The 20,620-nt window shown below is 41.2% G+C and overlaps 5 protein-coding genes across 9 annotated transcripts in view; 3 read left to right on the top strand and 2 right to left on the bottom strand.

Annotated features, from left to right (window-relative positions):
• Positions 1 to 663: 663 nt before the first annotated feature.
• On the top strand, positions 664 to 8,822 carry LOC121550812 (cell death-inducing p53-target protein 1-like). Of its 4 annotated transcripts, none has more exons than XM_041863180.1 (7): positions 664 to 835; positions 2,120 to 2,213; positions 3,290 to 3,348; positions 3,885 to 4,044; positions 4,715 to 4,852; positions 4,987 to 5,278; positions 7,558 to 8,822. In XM_041863180.1, exons 4-7 carry the CDS (start codon positions 3,960 to 3,962, stop codon positions 7,667 to 7,669), a joined length of 627 nt encoding a protein of 208 aa, XP_041719114.1. In that variant the 5' UTR covers positions 664 to 835; positions 2,120 to 2,213; positions 3,290 to 3,348; positions 3,885 to 3,959; the 3' UTR covers positions 7,670 to 8,822. The 4 variants fall into 4 exon arrangements, with proteins under 4 accessions (XP_041719114.1, XP_045066721.1, XP_041719112.1 ...); XM_045210786.1 differs by having other exon boundaries at positions 2,087 to 2,213; XM_041863178.1 differs by having other exon boundaries at positions 2,087 to 2,260.
• A 601-nt stretch (positions 8,823 to 9,423) lies between these two features.
• LOC121550816 (DNA-directed RNA polymerase III subunit RPC10) lies at positions 9,424 to 11,636 on the bottom strand. Its single transcript, XM_041863185.2, has 3 exons — positions 11,375 to 11,636; positions 11,162 to 11,249; positions 9,424 to 10,903 (listed from the first exon to the last, which is right to left on the bottom strand). Exons 1-3 carry the CDS (start codon positions 11,483 to 11,485, stop codon positions 10,776 to 10,778), a joined length of 327 nt encoding a protein of 108 aa, XP_041719119.1. The 5' UTR covers positions 11,486 to 11,636; the 3' UTR covers positions 9,424 to 10,775.
• A 198-nt stretch (positions 11,637 to 11,834) lies between these two features.
• Positions 11,835 to 14,017, top strand: LOC121550814 (U11/U12 small nuclear ribonucleoprotein 25 kDa protein-like). The gene is made up of 6 exons (XM_041863182.2): positions 11,835 to 12,330; positions 12,430 to 12,520; positions 12,635 to 12,740; positions 13,122 to 13,196; positions 13,290 to 13,354; positions 13,699 to 14,017. The coding sequence occupies exons 1-5, from the start codon at positions 12,091 to 12,093 to the stop codon at positions 13,345 to 13,347; spliced, it is 570 nt and encodes a 189-aa protein (XP_041719116.1). The 5' UTR covers positions 11,835 to 12,090; the 3' UTR covers positions 13,348 to 13,354; positions 13,699 to 14,017.
• LOC121550813 lies at positions 13,746 to 16,997 on the top strand. Its single transcript, XM_041863181.2, has 6 exons — positions 13,746 to 13,823; positions 14,743 to 14,898; positions 15,058 to 15,183; positions 15,274 to 15,366; positions 15,534 to 15,681; positions 16,031 to 16,997. Exons 2-6 carry the CDS (start codon positions 14,751 to 14,753, stop codon positions 16,137 to 16,139), a joined length of 624 nt encoding a protein of 207 aa, XP_041719115.1. The 5' UTR covers positions 13,746 to 13,823; positions 14,743 to 14,750; the 3' UTR covers positions 16,140 to 16,997.
• Positions 16,998 to 18,081: 1,084 nt separating this feature from the next.
• Positions 18,082 to 20,620, bottom strand: part of LOC121550811 (myocardin-related transcription factor B-like) — a 72,321-nt gene continuing 69,782 nt past the window's right edge. For both annotated transcript variants that reach the window (XM_041863174.2, XM_041863176.2), the window contains one exon: positions 18,082 to 20,595. In XM_041863174.2, the coding sequence (XP_041719108.1) occupies positions 20,084 to 20,595 (512 nt within the window). In that variant the 3' untranslated portion in view covers positions 18,082 to 20,083. The remainder of the gene's footprint in view (positions 20,596 to 20,620) is intronic.

Below are 20,620 nucleotides of genomic sequence, written 5' to 3'. Positions count from 1 at the left end.
AATGTGTGACCCAAGTTAAACAATTTAAAGGCAATGCTACCAAATACTAATTGAGTGTATGTAAACTTCTGACCCACTGGGAATGTGATGAAAGAACTAAAAGCTGAAAGAAATAATTCTCTCTACTATTATTCGGACATTTCACATTCTTAAAATAAAGTGGTGATCCTAACTGACCTAAGACAGGGAATTGTTACTAGGATTAAATGTCAGGAATTGTGAAAAACTGAGTTTAAATGTATTTGGCTAAGGTGTATGTAAACTTCCGACTTCAACTGTATATATATATTTTTATCCCCTGTCCCCGCAGGAGGCCTTTTGCCTTTTGGTAGGCGGTCATTGTAAATAAGAATTTGTTCTTAACTGACTTGCCTAGTTAAATAAAGGTTAAATAAATTAAAATTAAAGTAAAAAGATTTGTGCCCCATTGCCATTGGAAAAGGGCAACCAGTGGAGCACAAACAACATTGTAAATAGCATTTCACTTGCTTTAGAAATGCAAACACGTTTCCCATGACAATAAAGCACGTTTGAATTGAATTGATTTCTGATAATTGATTTCCTAGTTTTGAACGCTGCATCTTTGTAAAGCTTTCGTCTATCCGACCTGAAGATCACTGACGTCATGATTTGACTTCGTTTCTTCCCGAGTTCCCAGTTGTCTTGAAAGCACCACAAGAGGCGGATGTTGAGTAGATTCATGATAAACAGAGTAGCTAACGTTTGCTATCTAATTTGGCTGCCATCAATTGACTTCCCTACGGCCAAGCTTGTGGTATAGCTATCATCATTATTACCTCATTCCAATTGTGTGGAAGAGACAACAACGCATCAGGTAAATCCCGTGTAGAGATAGTAGGAAATAATACTTGAGAGACATTATCAGCTAGCTAACGTAACGTTGGCGTAGTTAGCTATTCTCCCTTTAGTTTTAAACTGATGTTACTCAATGTGAGATAGCTAGCTACATGTTACTTGACTGTTCTTTTGAAATGTGTTCCATGTTTACTGATGGAAATAACATATCTAGCTAGATAGCTAACTAGCTAGTTGAACTAGCTAGCAACTACTGACTAGCTAGGCAGACAGTTGTATAACGATAGCTAGCTGATGTAAACATCCTGTCAAATCGAGGCTTCTCTCACGTCAACAAGTCCTAAATGCAGTAACGACGAGCTAGCTAACTAAGCTAGCCATTTATGTTTGATAGAAGCTGTGTGGATGCCTAGATAGCTAGCTACATTACGTAAAGACAATGTTTGTCAGGTGGGTTGAGCGGATCATCTATGTAAATATAGCAGATCGGTAGCGAGAGGATTCAGCAAAAGGATGGATGAAGCTTTCTAGAAAGTTGCCTCTAACTAGAGATAACTATGCTGGTGTTGTATAAGTCATCCCCCCTGATTCAGTTCCACATTAACAAAATAGTGTAGCTTGTCTTTTTTATTTTAAGTTAAGTTATTGAAAATAATGACGGCTCATTAATATCCTACTTCAACATAAATTGGCAATGGCACTATTTTTGTAACATCACCATCATTGATCCTCAATTACTTTGTTGCTCACTAATTGGACATCAGAGTAATGTTATAACAAATGTAGGCTTGTTTCAACTGTTTGTGATCAAATCAAACTCATACAGACATTAAGTGCATGACTGAAGCTTCTCTGGATGTCCCTCAAGCCTAAGTGTTCTGTAGTCTGATTCTGAATGTCTGATGCTGTTCAAATGTACGAGGCATAATGCTTGTTCTGTTTGATTAAACTGTAAAGTAAGTTCAAACTCATGGCCTCATCTAGGTTGCCTTGGGCAAAATATGGGTATTAACTTAGCCTAGCTCTTATAGAATTGTGGCCTACATTCAGATGCCATGCATTTGTACATTCTTATTTCTATCATACCCTGGACATTCCTGTCATTTCCCCAGTTTAATCAGTCTTCACATCACACTCAATAACTAGTTGGATAGCTCTCCTCTGCCTTAGATTACCCAGTCATATGACAGTGCAATAAAGATAAGCCTATCTGGCCTGTTGGTTTTGGAGCATGTGGGCCAGCCTCCTAATCATCTTATGTTCAAATTAGAGACGCCCTGACATGCACGGTGATCTCACACAGGCCTGGTCAGCTGACCTGGGAAAGTGAAGCCTAGTAGGCCGAAGTATGGATGGCAGGTCTGGACAGCTGGTGGCATAGCAGTCCTGCTCCCTAGGTTTGTTTGTTTTCAGACTCCGTTCCAGAGGCACGTGTAGTAGTCAGGTGAGGTTTATGTTGTTGTAGAGTCCGTTAGGGAAAGTGTTTGGCTAATCTGTAGCCAAGTTAATTACGCTGCATTGCTGACATGACATCTCGTTTTACAGGCCTTTTAACTGTGCCAATAATGTCAGCTCCTCTTGTGTCATTTGGCCAGTCAATCTCCTTTATGCTGAAGTTAATTGTAGTAAGGCAGACTATAGTTTAATTTCTCATTGACATAGACTAAGTTGGTTACACCAGACAGCTTTGCTGCTCCATTTTTGTGGCAATGTGCTTGTTTTATTTATAAGCTACTGAGATTAGCTTGGGTAAGCGCTTGTGTTGTCAGGTGAATGAATTGAAGCCATAGAAATGCCATGATGCAATCGACTGTGATTAATGTGCATGTTTGTGTTTATATCTTATAATTATGATGTTGGAGGCTAAATGTTAATGCGTCAATGTATAATTATTATTATTATTAAATTTTTTTTTTTTTTTTTTAATGTAGGGGGTAGATCAGCTTTAATATTTCAGATAGATTGTAACTTCCATCAATGTAATTGTCTGCATCACTTCCAATCCCCCATATGTTTTTTCTCTCGCAAATATATATATATATATATATATATATATATACATACATACATACATACATACATACATACATACATACATACATACATACATACACACACACACATATCCTTTTAAAAATTATATTTCCCTTCATTACTTTCCAACCCCACCACCCCTTCCCCAATTGGAGTAAACTAGTGAACAACAACGTTTGGCCTCTACTTCCAGCCCATACATACTATATACATTTTATGGACACAGTCAAATTCTACAATAATTATATTTTGTTTGTTTTTACTCCTAATGCGTCAATGTTTGAGTGAAGCAGGCTGTCTATAATTAACCTAGCACTTGTTAATGGCTACACACTGTCACACTGTTAGTGTTTTTTTGTTCGCTGAGAAAGTAGCAATTTCCAAGTAGGACCACATGCAAGATACGCTTGTCATCTTTTCTGTTCCCTTTTTCTTGTAGACCGCTGGACCTGACAGAAGAGCTCTCTGTAGGTGGAACCTCCCCACTGTCATCAGCAGGTAATCATGACTAATGTCCCTACTCTTCACCCTGCTGCCATAGGTTCTGTTTTTCTGTAAATATTGGTGGCTTTTAGAGGTAATTTCTGTTTAATGTCAGACCGCCAACTCATTGCTAAACTCCCTAATGTTTACTGTTGTGTGTTAGGATAATAAACATTAGAAATGTTTATCATCTAACACACATTTAGGTGAAGGGTGGTTTGAAAGCAAATGCCATTGTTTTTGTCTTAAATCCCTGTAAATGTAATATTATTGTAGCCTCAGAGGCAGTAGCCTTAGCCCAAACTCAGCGTTATCCAGCTATGCTGTTGAATGCTGTCTGCATCCGTCATATTTATCATACAAATTCACTTCATTGAAAAGATCTAGGGTCTACCAAGACAAGTCAATACTGAGTTTTTTTTTAGGATAAATTAATTTACTTGAATGCATCAGCAGCTGAAGTGCGAGGCAGCTGCTGTATCATGTTGCAGTGTGTGGGTATTGAACTGACTGTCAGTGAACTGATAGGCCTGTGTGTGTTCTTCCCACAGAGTGGCTGAGTGAGTCCAAGGCCCGTGGTGAGTGGAGCTCCTACCCCAGGCCCCCCATCCAAAGGTCCAGCCAGCATGTCCAGCGACCCCCCTCCTCCCTACCCCGGAGGTCCCAGTGCCCCTCTTATCGAGGAGAAGAATGGACAGCCAGTCGTTCCGGGTACAGTTATTCTCTGTCTCTTAATGTGTATGCTGTGGGGAAAAAACGTTAGTTTGGGACAAGACTACAAAAACAGACACATTTTAAGATACTATTTTAAGAATGGACAGAAGTCCAGGGTAGGAACCATTCACAGGCATGCCTGTGAACTTCAAAATACCATCTGGTGTGTTTGACTGGTCTGCTGCTTTAGTATTTGCACTGTAGCTGACTAGCTGTAGGGTAACTGGTGTGAATTTGCATAATTGCCTCTAAATGCTTCCCATATCAGCTCTTGTGTGGCTGGTTAGAGAAAGGCAAAGAGAAACATCACCAGGGAAACTTTGAAAGTAGGCCCTGTCTGTAAACAAATCTTTCTTTGTCTTGGCTCGCCCTCCACCCCCACCCCAGGTTTCCTTACAACAAAATACTTTTTTGACCAGCCAAATGAATGCGATCAACAAAGTGTATTTGTTACACACTGCGTAACAAATCCTTGAGAATTGTAGAGCTATGAAAAAGCACTAGTGTGGCTATTCTGGCCTCTAACAGATGATGATGCATGTCCTCAATAATAATAATAATAATAATACTTGATTTAAGCCCAACATAAATAATGTTGCTTCAATCAATAATTGGTGTGAAAGCTCACTAATAAATCCTTCTTGTTTGTCTGTGTTTTCTCTCCCAGGCTCGGCAGACGCTGTAACGACGGGTCCTCCTCAGGGGCACCCCCTGCCTCCAGACTATGGCCCTCCACCCTATGAGGCCACGCTACAGCCAGGCTTCCTGCCACCACATGTCCCAGGAGATATGCCCATGCCACATGGTAGGCAGACACTGGTCTACAGAGGAGAATGAAATAAGATGGGCAAATCTAAATGCATACCCATGTCGTTTGGCATAGCACCTGCATATAGAACATAAACAGTACATACCTCCTTGCGTTTTTTTACCCTACAGGTGGCTTCTACCCTCCGCCGGGTCACTTTGCCCATGCCATGCCAGGGCAGTTTGGCACGGGGCAGTTTGGCCCTGGGCCCATTCAATTTGGGCCTGTGGCAGGTCAGACGGCTCACACGGTGCTGGCACCCCCGGGGACAGCTACCACAGTGACCGTGCTACAGGGGGAGATGTTCCAGTCAGCACCCGTACAGACTGTGTGTCACCACTGCCAGCTGCCCATCGTCACTCGCATCAACCACAGCGTGGGCCTCATGAACGCGGTCTTCTGTCTCTTCTGCTTCTTTGTTGGGTAAGAGGAGGAATCGGTGGACTACATTGGATAGAGGTTATGTAAGGGATAATCAACGAGTGGCTATGCGTTCTATGGAAAATAATGAACGATGTGGAAGGTGTGGAAGGTGTGTTCCATGACGATCTAGCGGAGTGGAACTAACCTTCCAGGAGTTCCATTATTTTCCAGAGAACACAGAGCCCCGAGTTGATTATCTCTTTTATACCATGGCTATAATTTAACATGTTTGCCGCTAGAAATGTGTTCATTGGCAGGTAGAAATTTGTTCAACATCCACTGAAGTAGCTAGCAAGTTTACTAGATACAGTGCCTTCAGAAGATATTCTTACCCCTTGACTTATTCAACATGTTGTTGTTACAGCCTGAATTCAAAATTGATTAAATGTGTTATTTTTTTCACATCTACACATAATGCCCCATAATAACAAAGTGAAAACATGTTTTTAGAAATGTTAGCAGATTTATTGAAAATAAAATACAGAAATATTCAAAATTCTTCAAGGTCTGTCAAATTGGTTGTTGATCATTGCGAGACAACCATTTTCAGGTCTTGCCATTGATCTTCAAGTACATTTAAGTCAAAACTGTAACTCAACCACTCAAAAACATTCACTGTTTTCTTGGTTAGCAACTCCAGTGTAGATTTGCCTTTTGTTTTAGGTTATTGTCCTGCTGAAAGGTGAATTCATCTCCTACTGTCTGGTGGAAAGCAGACTGAACCAGGTTTTCCTCTAGGATTTTGCCAGTGCTTAGCTCCCCCAGACCTTAACGATTACAAGAATACCCATAACATGATGCAGCCACCACTTGCTTGAAAATATGGAGAGTGGTACTCAGTAATGTGTTGTATTGGATTTGCCCCAAACATAACATTTTGTATTCAAGAAAGAAAGTTAATTGTTTTGCCACATTTTTTGCAGAATTACTTTAGCCTTGCCTTTATATTCTGTACAGGCTTCCTCCTTTTCACTCTGTCAATTAGGTTAGTATTGTGAAGTAAGTACAATGTTGTTGATCCATCCTCAGTTTTCTCCTATCACAGCCATTCAACTCTGTAACTGTTTTAATGTCACCATTGGCTTCATGGTGAAATCGCTGAGCGGTTTCCTTCCTCTCCGGCAACTGAGTTAGGAAGGACGCCTGTATCTTTGTAGTGACTGGGTGTATTGATACACTATCCAAAGTGTAATTAATAAATTCACCATGCTCAAAGGGATATTCAATGGCAGTTTTTATTTTTTTTACCCATATACAAATAGGTGCCCTTCTTTGAGAGGCATTGGAAAACCTCCCTGGTCTTTGGTTGAACCTGTGTTTGAAATTCACGGCTTGACTGAGGGACCTTACAATTATCTGTATGTGTGGGGTATAAAGATGAGGTAGTCATTCAAAAATCACGTTAAACACTATTATTGCACACAGTGAGTCCATGCAACTTTTTATGTGACTTGTTAAGAAATATTTTACTCTTTAAATTATTTAGTCTAGCCAAGACAAAGGGGTTGAATATTTATTGACTCAGCTTTTAATTTTTTCTTAATTACTAAACATTTCAAAAAACATAATTCCACTTTGACATTATGGGGTATTGTGTGTGTGTGTGTGTGTGTGTGTGTGTGTGTAGGTCAGTGACACAAAAATCTCCAATTGAATCCATTTTAAATTCCGGCTCAGTTGGTAGAGCATGGCGCTTGCAACGCCAAGGTTGTGGGTTCGTTTCCCACGGGGGGCCAGTATGAAAATGTATGCACTCACTAACTGTAAGTCGCTCTGGATAAGAGTGTCTGCTAAATGACTAAAAATTAAAAAGTCGAGGGGTGTGAATACTTTCTGAAGACACTGTAGCTACAGTAGTTGCCTTGGTAACCACACAGACTTGCTAGTTTAGCTAACCAAACCATCAGTCCTGCTTGCTATTATGAAAATCGAATGCAACAATGCCAATAATGTTTTCAATTAAACTTTTTGCTTTCAAAAGCAGCTCAAACATAGAACATGTTAAAAAGAAGTAGCCATTGAATTCTACCGTGCACCATAGGGAAATAATGCATGCTCTAGAATGCCCTTCAAGCCAATCAGAAATGAGTATTCAACAATGCCATGGTATAAACACAGCGTAATATATTATGGCAGGAAATATTTGATTTCAGGCCAAACACCACAGAATGAAATGAAGTAGAGCAGCGGGTTGTTAGCTATAATACCACTATTGATTTTGTTCTGCTTTCTCTGGTGGTTTATGTTTCATCATTCTTTCTCTCTCTCCTCTACCACAGGTGTGATCTGGGCTGCTGCTTGATTCCCTGTCTGATCGATGATCTCAAGGATGTGATACACACCTGCCCCTACTGCAAGGGCTACATCTACACATACAAGCGTATCTGCTAACCACCAACAGACAGACCCGTGTGTGTGTATGTATGTGTATATATATATATATATATATATTATGCACACATTAACTCACAGCCCCTCATGGTGGTAGTTGCAGCCTATGTTCTTTCTCCAACATTTGCTCACTGTGTCGCGCTTCATTTAGCCCTCCTAACTGTACCTTCACTTTCTAATGTATTTACTCTATATCAGAGTAGGCTGGTGGGAGGAGCGGTAAGAGGACAGGCTCATTGTAATGGCTGGAATGGAATCCATGGAACAGAGTCCAACACGTTGTCCATGTGTTCGATTTGTTTGGTACTATTCCATTGATTCCAGCCATTACAATGAGCCTGTCCTCCTATAGCTCCTCCCACCAGCCTCCTCTGCTATATATATATTTTCAGACTCGCTTACCTAGCTATGTACAGGCATTTAGATAAGTGCTAGATAGACACGTCACACAGGACTGAACCTAATCTAAAAACAGAAACCTAGAACAGTTGAGAAGATGAGTTGCAGATATGGAACATCTTGCATACTTTAGAAAAATGTATTTGGTTACGGGAAGGCTTGGAATTTGACATTTTTAGGAGAGAAATGGAGGGGTAGAGAGGAAGCTCACACTTTGGGCAAGCTGTAAAAATGTGTCACTTTACTTTAATCAAAATCCTCAGCAATTGCAGGGTCAGTATTTTTTGTTTTTATAATTATTTAATCTATTTTAATATGTTAATATTGAAGACAATTAAGGTTACGTCCATGTCTGAGACCTACTTTATGTTTATGTTCTAATCACCCTGTTTGTCCTACAACCTAAATAATGTATATCCCTTTTTAAATGTTACAAGTAAATAACCATGTATCAGATTTGTCCTGACAAACTTGAGTCGGTAAGACTGAGTTTGTTAATTTATTTCGTTTGTTTTGCTCACCTGGGAGTGGTTAAGTGAGAGAAGTATCTGTTTTTTTAATCCTCTCTGTGCTTTAGATAGTCACTCGATGTCCAGGGATTTTTGCTAGAGCTGTTACACAATAATGCCATTCATGTCCATATTAATGTATTCAATTTTGATAATGAAGCAAATGTTTGCTTGCATAATGGTATTGCGAATACGCACGTTACCATGTGAAATGTCATACATTCATAAAACCATAATTGCCATGACTTTACTGTACAGTTTTTATTTATTTAAGCGGTTTGGGCTTTCATTCAGTTAACTACTTTATAGCCTTGCTTATCATTAAGACACAACTGGAAATGAGACTAGCTAGTTTTTGTAAGACTTTTGTCAACTTGGACTATATGTCATATTAAGGATACTTTACATTTGGCTTTGTGTCAAATGAAGTGTCGGCGTGAACCTGATCTTTACTCATAATCCTGTACTTTCCACAATCACATCTGTCACTCTGATGTAGGGCTACATTGAGCTTCAATATTCATGCAGTCACTGAGCATGACCACGTACATGTCAGAGGCTGAGATTTCCTAGTTGATCTATCAGTCCACAGTGATAAACAGGTTTCCTTGTATACAGCGAAGCCGACCTGGCTGGCGGAGTCCAATCTGCTCTGCTGGAGGGGCTCATTAGAATGATGAAGCGCTCTGCATATTACCACCGTAATCTTGTGCACTCGTCCTCTCTCAGGCCATATGTCCAGTCTGTGTCAAGCTGTGCTGCTTGCCCACGTCCTGCCCAATCCTAAACAGATTATCCTTTCCCTGGTCATGGCTGTCGGCTGATGTTCAGAGGGAATAATTAAAGTAGAGTGCATCCAGTTTATTTTCCCGCATCAGTGTTTTACTACTTTTTTTGATGGGTTACATAACTTCTTTAATGATAAACAATGTCCTTCACATTCAACCTCATCTCAAAAACGTACATTCATATTTAGCATTTCTGTGCATAAACCTGCTACATAATCTGTTCAAGCAAAGTTAAGGTCTCAAAGCCACAATCTGCTCTTTCTCTTTAGTGTTCCTTGTCTAGGTTTGATCACTCTTGCTCTGATGCATGTTAGTCTGATATGCCATCGATACAGGTGTACAAAAGCAAGTTCGTCACCAAGTCTTGGCTGAAATAGTGTAATCTCGAATGCAGATTCAAGTGATGTTATCATCTGCTTCATATTAACGTGTTAGATCCAGTCCAAGTACACCAATGTATGTCTGCTTCATTTGAGTCTCATCTGTAGGATCTCTCGTCCCCTCTCAATACTGACAATAACCAGCATGATTATATACAGTAAACACCGACGACAAGTGGAGTATGTCTGCATGTACATGCATTCTTATGGATACGTTTCACAGGCTGGTCTCTAACTTTGTACGCTCTTGAATCTTCTACTTGCAGTGTGAAGTGGCTTGAAGCTGTGTTAGAACATGTAGTAAAACCAGAGTTTAAGGATTGCATTTGACTTTGAACACAATTAATGCCTTTTGTTGGTAGCTAGTTTGGTCTGTTGCCCCCTCAAAAAAATAAAGAATTGTATAATGTACATGTACATCTAAATGATGAGTTGGGTCATTACTGTTGCATACAGTGCAGTTATTTTAACAAAACAAACCAGTATTTGTGATTTTTTAAATTGTATTAGTCATTTGTCAGATAGTCATACTTTTTCAATTCAAAAACAGTCCTTTTTATTTTTTATAGTATGTGAAACAAATATAGGAGAAATAAAAGAATGACCAATAATGGATTCTAGCCATTTGGCAACTCCTGAAACACATGATGTATCTCCAGCTATAAATTGGAAGTGCAATTGACTTCAGAATGTATTCATAGGAAACACAACCCAGGGAAGTTAAAAACGAATCACAATGCTAAACAAAGCATGGACATACTCTTGTGTATAAAGCACATTTGGTAGAAGTGTATATTACATCAACTCTTGCTACTTTTTCCCCAACACGCTCGGCACCAGAGTTGTGGTCAACTAGTAGCCATGTGGTCCAGTCTGTTTGTGCGATTAGCAAACTCCTCTCTGTTTATTCACTGTTATACCAAAGCTGTCTGGCATGACAACAGAAGAGTTGGCTACAGCACATACACTAGAAAACCAGGCTAGCTGACTCAACTAGTGTTCTCAGGTAGAGATCCAATTGAACACCAGTTTAGTCTCTCCAGCGATGTCCACACTCATAATTGCAGCATTTGTAGAAGGTTGTCATCGGTTCATCAGCAGATCTGGTCTGAATCTGCATGAAGAATGCTCGGGGGTGCTCACACTTGGGACATTTTTCTAAAGAACACAAACACGAGGGTTACAGTAAATACATACTTGGCTATAAGTAAGAGTGAATATTGCCCATTAGGACCACCTGTCCTCTATAGGTCTGGTGGTGGACACAGGACAGAAGAGGTGGGGCAAATCCAATCCAGCTATGCCATCTGCCGGCCTTTGGGCTACAATCCAGCCAGTGTTCTATCATCTTAGGCATGGGTGACCACAGAATGATTGAAATGTTAGCTAAATTGTGCAGGTGATTTGGTAACTTACCTGGCGTGGAATCCACATTTTCCCAGGCTGCAGCTCCACCAAGCACATCATCAACCTCTTTCAGTTTGGGATACTTCCTGTTGTTTACCTATGGGAAAGATGGACATGTTGATGTATCAATACGTTTTAAAATGATACATTGTAAGAGATAATACATGACAGATATCAGTTACTTGGCTATAAGTCTAGGAATTAAGTAAAAGTTAGTTTTACCTTCCTAGTTATGTTATGCACGTACGGACATGTGTTGCAGGCGAATCGATAGCATTTCTGTCCTTCCTCTACAATCAACACATTCCCACATGTTGGACAAAACAGAAGCATATTCTCTTCACTAAATTCGTCAGCACAATCACTCTCACAATGTAGCTAAGTTGATACATATATTTCAATCATTTAGCTAAATGACGAAATTCCTGACAACGTTGTTGACATCCACGCTCGTGCGAAACGTTGGTTACATCTAAAAAGGTTCCGTAAGAAACAAAATTTGATGTTGAGAAATATGCTCTTTCTTTATGGTTCTTTGTTAAAATAATTTCAATTTATATTTAAAGTAAACCATATTGTATTATATTAGCAAAAAAGCCCTAGAAATGGAGCAATTATGATAGAAATAGCAGTATCCCTAGTCGGAACCTCCACTCGGGCTAGTTTGACTCCGGTATGTTGTAACTGACGTACATGCCTGTAGCTAAACATTTTAGCATGGATTGCAGAGCTTCAGTCTTAACCAAGTAGCCTTTTTTATTTTTAAGCTACAGTTTATGTATGTTTTAGTAATCACGTAATATATATTTTACTGTACACTTTGAGTATAACGTGTGACAATCTTAGTTTAGCTAGCTAGCTAATCTTGCATGAAATAGCTAGTTAGCTAACATAAACTGGTCAGCAACTTTAGCTACAAACTCCTATTCACAGTGGAAATGATGGGGGAGGAGACCCAGTCCCTTCACCTGGATAAGGGACTGTCTGTAAAGGAAGAGGAGTTAGGACAGGCAGAGGGAAAGATGAGCCAAGTGGAGGATGCACAACCAGAGGAGGTTGAAGAGGAAGATGAGGAGGAGGATGAAGAAGCATTGCCACACTCTGAATTCCTGGACATCTTTGAAGAAGGACTGGCTCGCCTTGTACAGGACCCTCTACTTTGTGACCTTCCCATTCAGGTTGGTGACCTAATCCATACTGGTGAAATGTATCTATTTGATGATGTAAAGTCCTCCAGCCTAACCAATTTTTCACTACTTTCTGTCACTTTCCTGCAGGTGACTCTGGAGGAGGTGAATTCCCAGGTTGCCCTGGAGTATGGCCAGGCCATGACTGTCCGTGTATGCAAAGCGGATGGCGAAGTAATGCGTGAGTTTCTGGCTGATCTTTCTAAGTAGAATACCTTTTTTTTCCCCTCTTTGAGCAGGTCAAATGAATTATACTAATGTGTGTGTAAGTGAAATTCCAATGTGTGTTGTTCAGCCATAGTGGTGGTGCAGAATGCTACGGTGCTGGATTTGAAGAAAGCCATCCAGAGGTTTATGGAGCTTAAACAGCAACGGGAGGGAGGGGTGAAGCATGTCAGCTGGTAACACACACACACACACACACACACACACACACACACACACACACACACACACACACACACACACACACACACACAGTCTTGTACAACTAACCTTGTGGGGACACACAATTCAGTCCCATTCAAAATCCTATTTTCCCATACCCTTACCCTAACCTTAACCCGAAAACCTAACCCGAAAACTAACCCTAGCTCCTAACCCTAACACTAATTATAACCTTAACCCTAACCCCCCTAGAAATAGCATTTCACCTTGTGGGTACTAACAAAATGTCCCCAGTTGGTCAAATTTTTGTTTGTTTACTATTCTTCTGGGGACTTCTGGTCCCCACAAGTATAGTTACACACACACACACACAGAGTTTTGCTTTTCTTGTGCAGGAGATACGTATGGAGAACCTTTCATCTCGTATTTCAAGGAGAGAAGCTTGATGATGACAAAATGAAACTAAAGGAGTAAGTTTCAATCAAACACCATTGTGATTATATTACATAATGCACTGCTTTTGTTAACTGAAAACAACATTTATTGTGTTGTTTTCTTGTCAGTTATGGGATCAGAAACAGAGATGAGGTGACATTCATGAAGAGACTGAGGAAGAAGTGAAACACAGGTACAGTAGACTTCTGAATTATGATCTCATTCTGAAAGATGTTCACAGGCTGATGGTATGCAAAGTGGTACCATATAATCATGACTGTAACTAATAACGTGTTATGGCTGTGTGAATGAGAGAAACGTTATTGGAAAGGACCACTGTCTTATGTTCCTGTGGCATTTTTCCATTATAATAAGATAATGCACATTTTGAAAGGACTCAACATTTGTATTTCTTGCACTCCCAATGGGAGTATAACACTTGCAACCTTTTAAAATAAATATTGTATGTTTCTAATATTATTGATAATACATTGAGTTGAACAATGAATGACACTGCTCTATGCACTTCTTACTTAGATCTCACTACTGTGGGGAGTCCTGCCTACTGTCAGTTGCCTGCACTGTCCCCGTTGCTTCAGACCTCTATTTTTCAACCTGCAACTATATTCATACACTGACATGTTTCAGTTGATGTCTAAAAGGTTTTTCAATTGACATCTCAAAAGTTTTTACATGTTGTAGATATGATTGTGTGGAATGTTTTGCATGTCTCAATTTTTTATTGTTTGGACATATTCTCTTGTCATTTTGTACAGTAAAATTGTGCCACTTCAAATATGAATAAAGGCTTCAGTGCTACCAAAATGCCCCTGAAATATCACCTAAATACAGTGAATATGTTTTAGCTTGAAATCATTTAACCAAAGCTGGCTGTGCAGCCTGGTCTCACAACGTGAGAGTAGAACCACAATATTTAAATATCTCCTGTAGTCCTTGTTTAAAACAAAATATTACACTATTTCCTGGAGTACATAGAGGAGCATCACATTTTCCACAGCACAAGCTGGGAGCAACCATTGAAACCCGGTAAAAATCTATATTGTCTCATTACAGTAATCATTTAATTTGCAGCAGCTAAGATGGATAAGAGAAAATGTGAAATCTATTTCTTATCTTTGCAATTTTGGTTTTTAGTAATGTTGGTCACAATCTATCTGACTTGTACAAACATATTAGAACGTGATCTCCTCACATTAGTTTGTCTTGGTATGAAATATTTTTAGATGTGCATGGTTGATGCTTACATTGATACATAAAGTTAGTGCTATGTCTTCTTTTGGCTTGTCATCCAAGTGTTGGATAACAGGAATAGATACATTCATATCAATTCTATCTAACTTCATGACCCAATCATCTGAACTTGCTTGGAAAAATGTAATTGTTGGCCTAACACTATATAGTTCAAGCTTCAGCAAGGTTCTGGGTGACTGGCATGTGCTTCAGACTGGGCTTCTTGATTGGTGGCATTGACTGGTGGTGTATGTGGCAGGTGGTAAGTCAAAGAATTGTGAAATGTTCCACCTTTGTGATGTCTTATCTGATGCTGGTGGTTATTTTCAGCTCCCAGGATGTCTGGGTCTACTGAGCACAGGAAGCTGGAAAGGATCTCCATGGAGTTGAACCAACTGTCATTAAGGAGGCAGCAGTTTAACGACCGCAGGAACATGCTGACCATCCTGCAGGAGTTCAGGAACCGCTCCAACCACAATAGCACAGGTAAAGAGGAAATTCACTGTCTAGAACCGCTATTATTGAGTAAATGCACATGGCAGGCATGGATGTACTGTGTGATGTGGCCTCTAGCTATAACCCAGCAGGGCTGATGTGTTCTATCACTGACTCCCTCTTAGACTTGTATTACCTCTCTGTGTCCAGCAGAGGGCTCCAAGGAGCAGATTGAGATTCAATGCATCGACCAAGAACTACAGGAGCTGTCTGAGAAGAAGAGAGAGCTGCAGGAAAGCCAAGATAACATTCTCCATTCCAAGGACCAAAGAAAAGGTGTGTCTACTCTACCTACTTTATCGTGATACAGTCCTCACACAGCACTCTCTTAATACTCAGATTCTGATCATGATTGTCTCCCTTTAGTGTCCTTTGCAGAGTGCATCATCAGTCAGGGGGGCTTGTCTATTCTCCCTGACCCCTCTGTTGTCTTTGTTGAAGCTCCACCCTGTATACCAGGTGAGTCACTTGGACTGAGAGTCAAATGAGGTTTGAACTTGTTCATTTGTGGGTTATTTCAAGCGGTACCCCCATTTTGCTACAATTATTTTCCTGGCCTGTTTAGATCAGAGGCTAGTCCGATAGATGAGTGATGTCATATGGTCACACCTACACTCCCTCCATAGCTCCGAAGGTGATCCTGGACATCCAGAAACTTCCTCCCTGCTCATCTCAGACCCAGTGCCCAGAGTGTCGACAGTTCATCACCACAGAGATTGTCACTTCAGTTGGCAATGTGGCCTGTCTAGTCTGTGTCACAATGTCTATACTTGGGTGAGTTGACCTACATTGTCTTACTGCTGTGTTACTAACAATAGTCTGCCATCTTTGAATGCAGGATGTCGACAATGAGGTGTTTTCAACTCTATGCTTCATCTAGAGTTGGAGTTAGTAGGATATTTCGGTTAACAAAGAATAGGAGGACTGCTTAGGTCTCACCTAAGTAGAGGTGCCAACAGGTGCTCTTCGGAGACTACATTCCAGTTATTTGTTTCCTGCAGTACTATGCAAATTTCAGTTTGGACAAAAGCCAGTGCCTTTAGGCTAGTGTCATGTCTGATAATCTCATCACCTGATGGAATCCAAAGTTTGAAACTGTTGTTTCTGGTCTCTTCTCATTCAGCTGTGTGGCTGGTTGCTGCCTTATCCCTTTCTGCATTGATAACTTCAAAGATGTCACGCATAGATGTCCTAAGTGTCGAAGTTCAATAATCACCATCACAAAGCTCTGAGGTAAGGGCCCACATGCACACAGAGACTGATAAACAGGTCTCAGACTGGGATTGGAGATCTCCCCTTGTGATGATGAGGCATCTACCATGGATCTGAGGTGACCCATTTAGGGTTCAGGAGACACCCTGTCCCATCATGCAGGTATAGGACAGCAGTGGATGAGGGGGAAATGGACAATGGATGTTGAATTGAGCCAAGCCATAGTGAAACAGGTTCTGCTGAGTGAGAAGTGATCATAAATTCCCAACAACTGTACTGTTGGTCAGTGTCACTCCCATCACTCCTGTGATGATTATGTATCCATACTGTGACAACTGTGGCTGGATACTGTACATTTTAAGTTAGTATTTATTGCATTGTTCATAGAATAAAATGTCTTCATCAATGCAATTTATTAGAGAACAACTGCATTAAAATGTTTTTTTTTTTTTTTTTTTTTGTACTGCAAAAACCCTGTGTGAATTGTAAAACATCAGAGGAAAATTGTGTTTCAAGGTATGTGAACTCTAAAGCTGCATGTGAATTATCCAAGCCTAGTGGTGGCTGTGTTAGGGTTTGGAACTCCTTGATAAATGAAATGTCACATGATTTTATTTACTAAACACAACTGAATGATTTTCACACAATGTACATTACCATTTTTATTGACACAAAAGGCTATATATACATAATGGGTATACAGTAGTACGCATACTGTATACACCAAACAGTCTTAATACAAAAGAGCTCAGATGTGCATAAAATGCATGACATAAAATATATACACAATGTGCAAAATGTATGGCATACTAAATATGTATCACCATTGCAGGGGGGGCTACACTAGTATAGTACAAATTAAATTACTTCTGGTTCCAGAACATTCTCCCTTTCTTTAGTTTGGACACGTGATCAATGGGTGACAGACTTTGAATAGTAAAATGAGGCACTGATGCTTAAACAAAAACAAAGTTGTGCACAAAGACAATGTTTTTTTGATTAGCTACCCATTTTTTATCCACTCGGTGTAAACTGCTTTGCAATTTAAGTGCTTTTGTCTGTTTTTCTAACAGCAATGTGTGAAATTGAGGCTCTTAAAGGCCCAGTGCATTCAAAAACATTTTGATTTTCCTGTATATACACTGAGTGTACAAAACATTAGGAACAGCGTCCTAATATTGAGTTGCACCCCCTTTTCCCCTCAGAACAGCCTCAATTCGTCGGCGCATGGACTACAAGGTGTCGAAGCGTTCCACAGGGATGCTGACCAATGTTGACTCCAATGCCTGCTTCTCACAGTTGTGTCAAGTTGGCTGGATGTCCTTTGGGTGGTGGACAATTCTTGATACACACAGGAAACTGTTGAGCGTGAAAAACCCAGCAGCGTTGGAGTTATTGACACACTCAAACCAGTGCGCCTGGCACCTACTAGCATACCTCGTTCAAAGGCACTTAAATCTTTTGTATTGCCCATTCACCTTCTTGAATGGCACACATACACAATCCATGTCTCAATTGACTCAAGGATTAAAAATCCTAATGTATCCTGTCTCCTCCCATTCATCTACACTGATTGAAGTGGATTTAACAGGTGACATCAATAAGGGATCATAGTTTTCACCTGGATTCACCTTGAAAGAGCAGGTGTTTTGTACACTCAGTGAGGTTGGAATAATACTGTGAAAATGATGATAATGCCCTTTTAGTCTAAGAGCTGTTTAAAAATACCTCCTGAAATGTCAGCCTGTTTACGTGGGATGGAGTTTTGGTTTGCCTGGTGACATCACCTGGCGGTAAATTAGTTAATAGACCAATAAGAAAGAGTTCCAAACAGCTCTGCCAATAACAGCTAATTTTCAGTTTCCCCCTCCCTACTCAGACCACTCCCAGACAGTCCTAGCAACATTATTGCTAGAGAAATTGCTCTTTGCTAAGAAGCGGTTTTATTTTTGGGGGGATCATTTTAAGTGAAAACAATCATAGTAAGGTACTTAATTGTTACTCAGAAATGATTTGATATTGAGATAAAAACGGCTGTATTGGACCTTTTAAGTAATTTTCTTTGGTAGGGGACAGACAGGTAGGCTATAATTGATCAAAACCATTGATTACATATTTCTTTAGCACCGTCTGCAATGTATTTCCAAGGAATGCTTATGCTGTCGTTGGTACTTACTTATCATGCTGAATAGTGTTTTAAAGCTTCTTCCATTTTTTTGGGCTCTACTAAATTACATGAACATTTGAGTGTCAAAGACACCTGAACCTGCAGGATTATGGCCACAAATATTGCTAAGCTGATCACAAATGCACAAGACAGCCTTGAACCACCTCTGCTGATTCACTGTGACTCACTGGCTTGTCAAACTGAATGATGTCAATTTGTCTGTTCTCAGTATATCAGCCAACTAAGACGGTATATTGAAGAGAGCCATGGAAATGCTGAGGGGAATTTACTGGCTATATTTCTGGCAGTTCCTAAAGTCAAAACAAGCAAAAGCGATATGCAACACAGATGTGCAGTGCACAGACACACACCAGCTCTCACTCATGTGCACTGCACACCACACATAAACAAGCAAAATTCAGCTGATCTGTACATTGGGATAGATCCACTCCAGACTTGACAATAGGGTTGAGAGAGAGAACATTTTCAAAGGCTCTTTTGTCAATCCTATAAAGGACATAAGCCTAGACCTGGCTAGGTACAGCAGTGCTGTGGGATGCTGTGCCACCTATTGTGACCCCATGGACACTAAGGCAAAGCACGTTGCAGTTTGGTAAACAAACTCACATTGGCCCTACGCTCCCCACACAAGAATAGAGTAAGAACAACAGCTGCCAGAAATGTGACGCCTCTCAACTTCTAATTCAGATGAATTCAAGAGTTCTCAGGCCGACAGCTCTCTTATTGTGGGTGGGTTGTGGGTTTCGTGCTCTCACTGTTTTATCTTACATGATATAAGGCTGCTTACTGTTAACACTTCACTTTAAGTAGTCGTCTGCTTCATTTTAGTGACAACACTATCAGTCATTACTCTGTGGAAATTCTTTGGTTGAATTAAGTGAAAGCAATGCCTTGATAATAGCAATATATTTGCCGAAAGGTCTTATAAATAAGGCACAATGCAATATGTGCAGTCTTTTAGCATCTGTGTCCCATTTCCTCCTATGATGGGAATCGCATGGGGGCACTGAGTAAAGCAAAGGCAGTTATTTCAAAGCCATAATGCTAAGCTAATACCACATTCCAATAGGTCATTTACATACAGGACTGTAATACAGCTGCCTTAGTGATGTATGCAGCAGAGCAGACAGACTCCTGCTACTGTAGACATAGGCTTATAATATCTCTCTGCGCTGTCTGTCAAATTTATCACGAAAGTCAGTCAGTAACCATGCCACTGTGGCGCAGTCAGAACCAGGCGTGAAATGTTCTCTAACACCTGGGTCAACATCTGTTTCCACTAGCAAGTTCTCATCCTGAGCCGGGATCACATTTCCTGGTCCCACTCCTTATCTACTGTAACGCCATTTCAGTAGAGACCACCCTTCCTCAGACCAGGTCCTCTTCTGAAAGAGACCACAGGGGGAGATTAACCTAATCATACCACTGATCTATACCACGGTCAGCCCAGCGGGTGCTTTGCCTTCCTTAGAATGAGTGGCTGTTATGAGGGCCGATACCTCAGAGGGCTATATTGTATATCCAATGAGGAAGGCGGGTCCATGCCTCTAGCACTCTGAGCTGCTCAGAGCAGTGAGATCCACCACCACTGCTGCTGTAACCCTGCACAGAACTGCCCACAGAGACTCAAGGCCAGCAGCACTGCACTCTCCTCCCCCACCTCCACTGGAGGAGGACTGGGCTCTCCGTCTCACTTATCAGTATGTGTGTGTCTCTCCCTGACAGCCCTCTGTCTGAACAGGCCTGTTTGGGGGCAGGGGGTCACATTGATGCCCCTTAGTCCCAGTGTAGCTGCAGGTCATGGGAGTCCAGGAAGTCAGAGGAGAAGACCCCAGACGGGGGAAGGCCCAGTGGGTTGAGCCCCCCTGTCGGCCCGGGCATGGTCAGTTCCAGCCACTCCATGTTGTCCAGGTTGGTGTGGTCCAGGTGGTAGCTGGAGGGGGGTGCACTGATGTTGTTGAACCCGGTGGTGTCTGACTCCATGTCCATGGGGGAGTGGGGGGACTGCTCCAGCAGCTGGCTGTGCAGCTCCTCCATCAGCCTCAGTGTCCGGGGCTCAGTCTCCCCAGCCAGCGTGCCCTCCAGGAAGGCCTCCAGCTGGTTGTCTGTGGCCAGGGCTGTCAGGCTGGGTGGGGCCGGGGGGTTCAGGGTGGGGATGGGCCGGGCCACCTGGATCTGGGGCGGGGGGCGGGATAGCACCGTGTTGAAGGGCAGGGTGGTTACACTGGCGGTCACAGGAAGCAGCTTGTCTGGAAAGGAAGGGTCCTGTCTGATGAAGGGGGAGATCTCTGTAGAAGAAGGAACATGGGCGAT

Source organism: Coregonus clupeaformis, chromosome 35 (genome assembly GCF_020615455.1).
Source record: "Coregonus clupeaformis isolate EN_2021a chromosome 35, ASM2061545v1, whole genome shotgun sequence".
Lineage (NCBI taxonomy): Eukaryota > Metazoa > Chordata > Actinopteri > Salmoniformes > Salmonidae > Coregonus > Coregonus clupeaformis.
The sequence above is the reverse complement of the archived record's forward strand: the minus strand, read 5'-3'. Positions and strand labels throughout refer to the sequence as shown.

What these genes read in the sequence shown, in the direction of transcription:
- LOC121550814 (XM_041863182.2), top strand. Translation starts at nt 12,091, where the DNA reads ATGATGGGGGAGGAGACCCAGTCCCTTCACCTGGATAAGGGACTGTCT. An exon ending in AGCGGATGGCGAAGTAATGC is followed by an intron (nt 12,521 to 12,634) that starts GTGAGTTTCTGG and finishes TGTGTTGTTCAG; the next exon opens with CCATAGTGGTGGTGCAGAAT. An exon ending in GGGGTGAAGCATGTCAGCTG is followed by an intron (nt 12,741 to 13,121) that starts GTAACACACACA and finishes TTTCTTGTGCAG; the next exon opens with GAGATACGTATGGAGAACCT.
- LOC121550813 (XM_041863181.2), top strand. Translation starts at nt 14,751, where the DNA reads ATGTCTGGGTCTACTGAGCACAGGAAGCTGGAAAGGATCTCCATGGAG. An exon ending in CTCCAACCACAATAGCACAG is followed by an intron (nt 14,899 to 15,057) that starts GTAAAGAGGAAA and finishes CTCTGTGTCCAG; the next exon opens with CAGAGGGCTCCAAGGAGCAG. An exon ending in TTCCAAGGACCAAAGAAAAG is followed by an intron (nt 15,184 to 15,273) that starts GTGTGTCTACTC and finishes GTCTCCCTTTAG; the next exon opens with TGTCCTTTGCAGAGTGCATC.
- LOC121550812 (XM_041863177.1), top strand. Translation starts at nt 3,960, where the DNA reads ATGTCCAGCGACCCCCCTCCTCCCTACCCCGGAGGTCCCAGTGCCCCT. An exon ending in TGGACAGCCAGTCGTTCCGG is followed by an intron (nt 4,045 to 4,714) that starts GTACAGTTATTC and finishes TTTCTCTCCCAG; the next exon opens with GCTCGGCAGACGCTGTAACG. An exon ending in AGATATGCCCATGCCACATG is followed by an intron (nt 4,853 to 4,986) that starts GTAGGCAGACAC and finishes TTTACCCTACAG; the next exon opens with GTGGCTTCTACCCTCCGCCG.
- LOC121550816 (XM_041863185.2), bottom strand. Translation starts at nt 11,485, where the DNA reads ATGCTTCTGTTTTGTCCAACATGTGGGAATGTGTTGATTGTAGAGGAA. An exon ending in TGCATAACATAACTAGGAAG is followed by an intron (nt 11,250 to 11,374) that starts GTAAAACTAACT and finishes TCTTTCCCATAG; the next exon opens with GTAAACAACAGGAAGTATCC. An exon ending in AAATGTGGATTCCACGCCAG is followed by an intron (nt 10,904 to 11,161) that starts GTAAGTTACCAA and finishes TGTGTTCTTTAG; the next exon opens with AAAAATGTCCCAAGTGTGAG.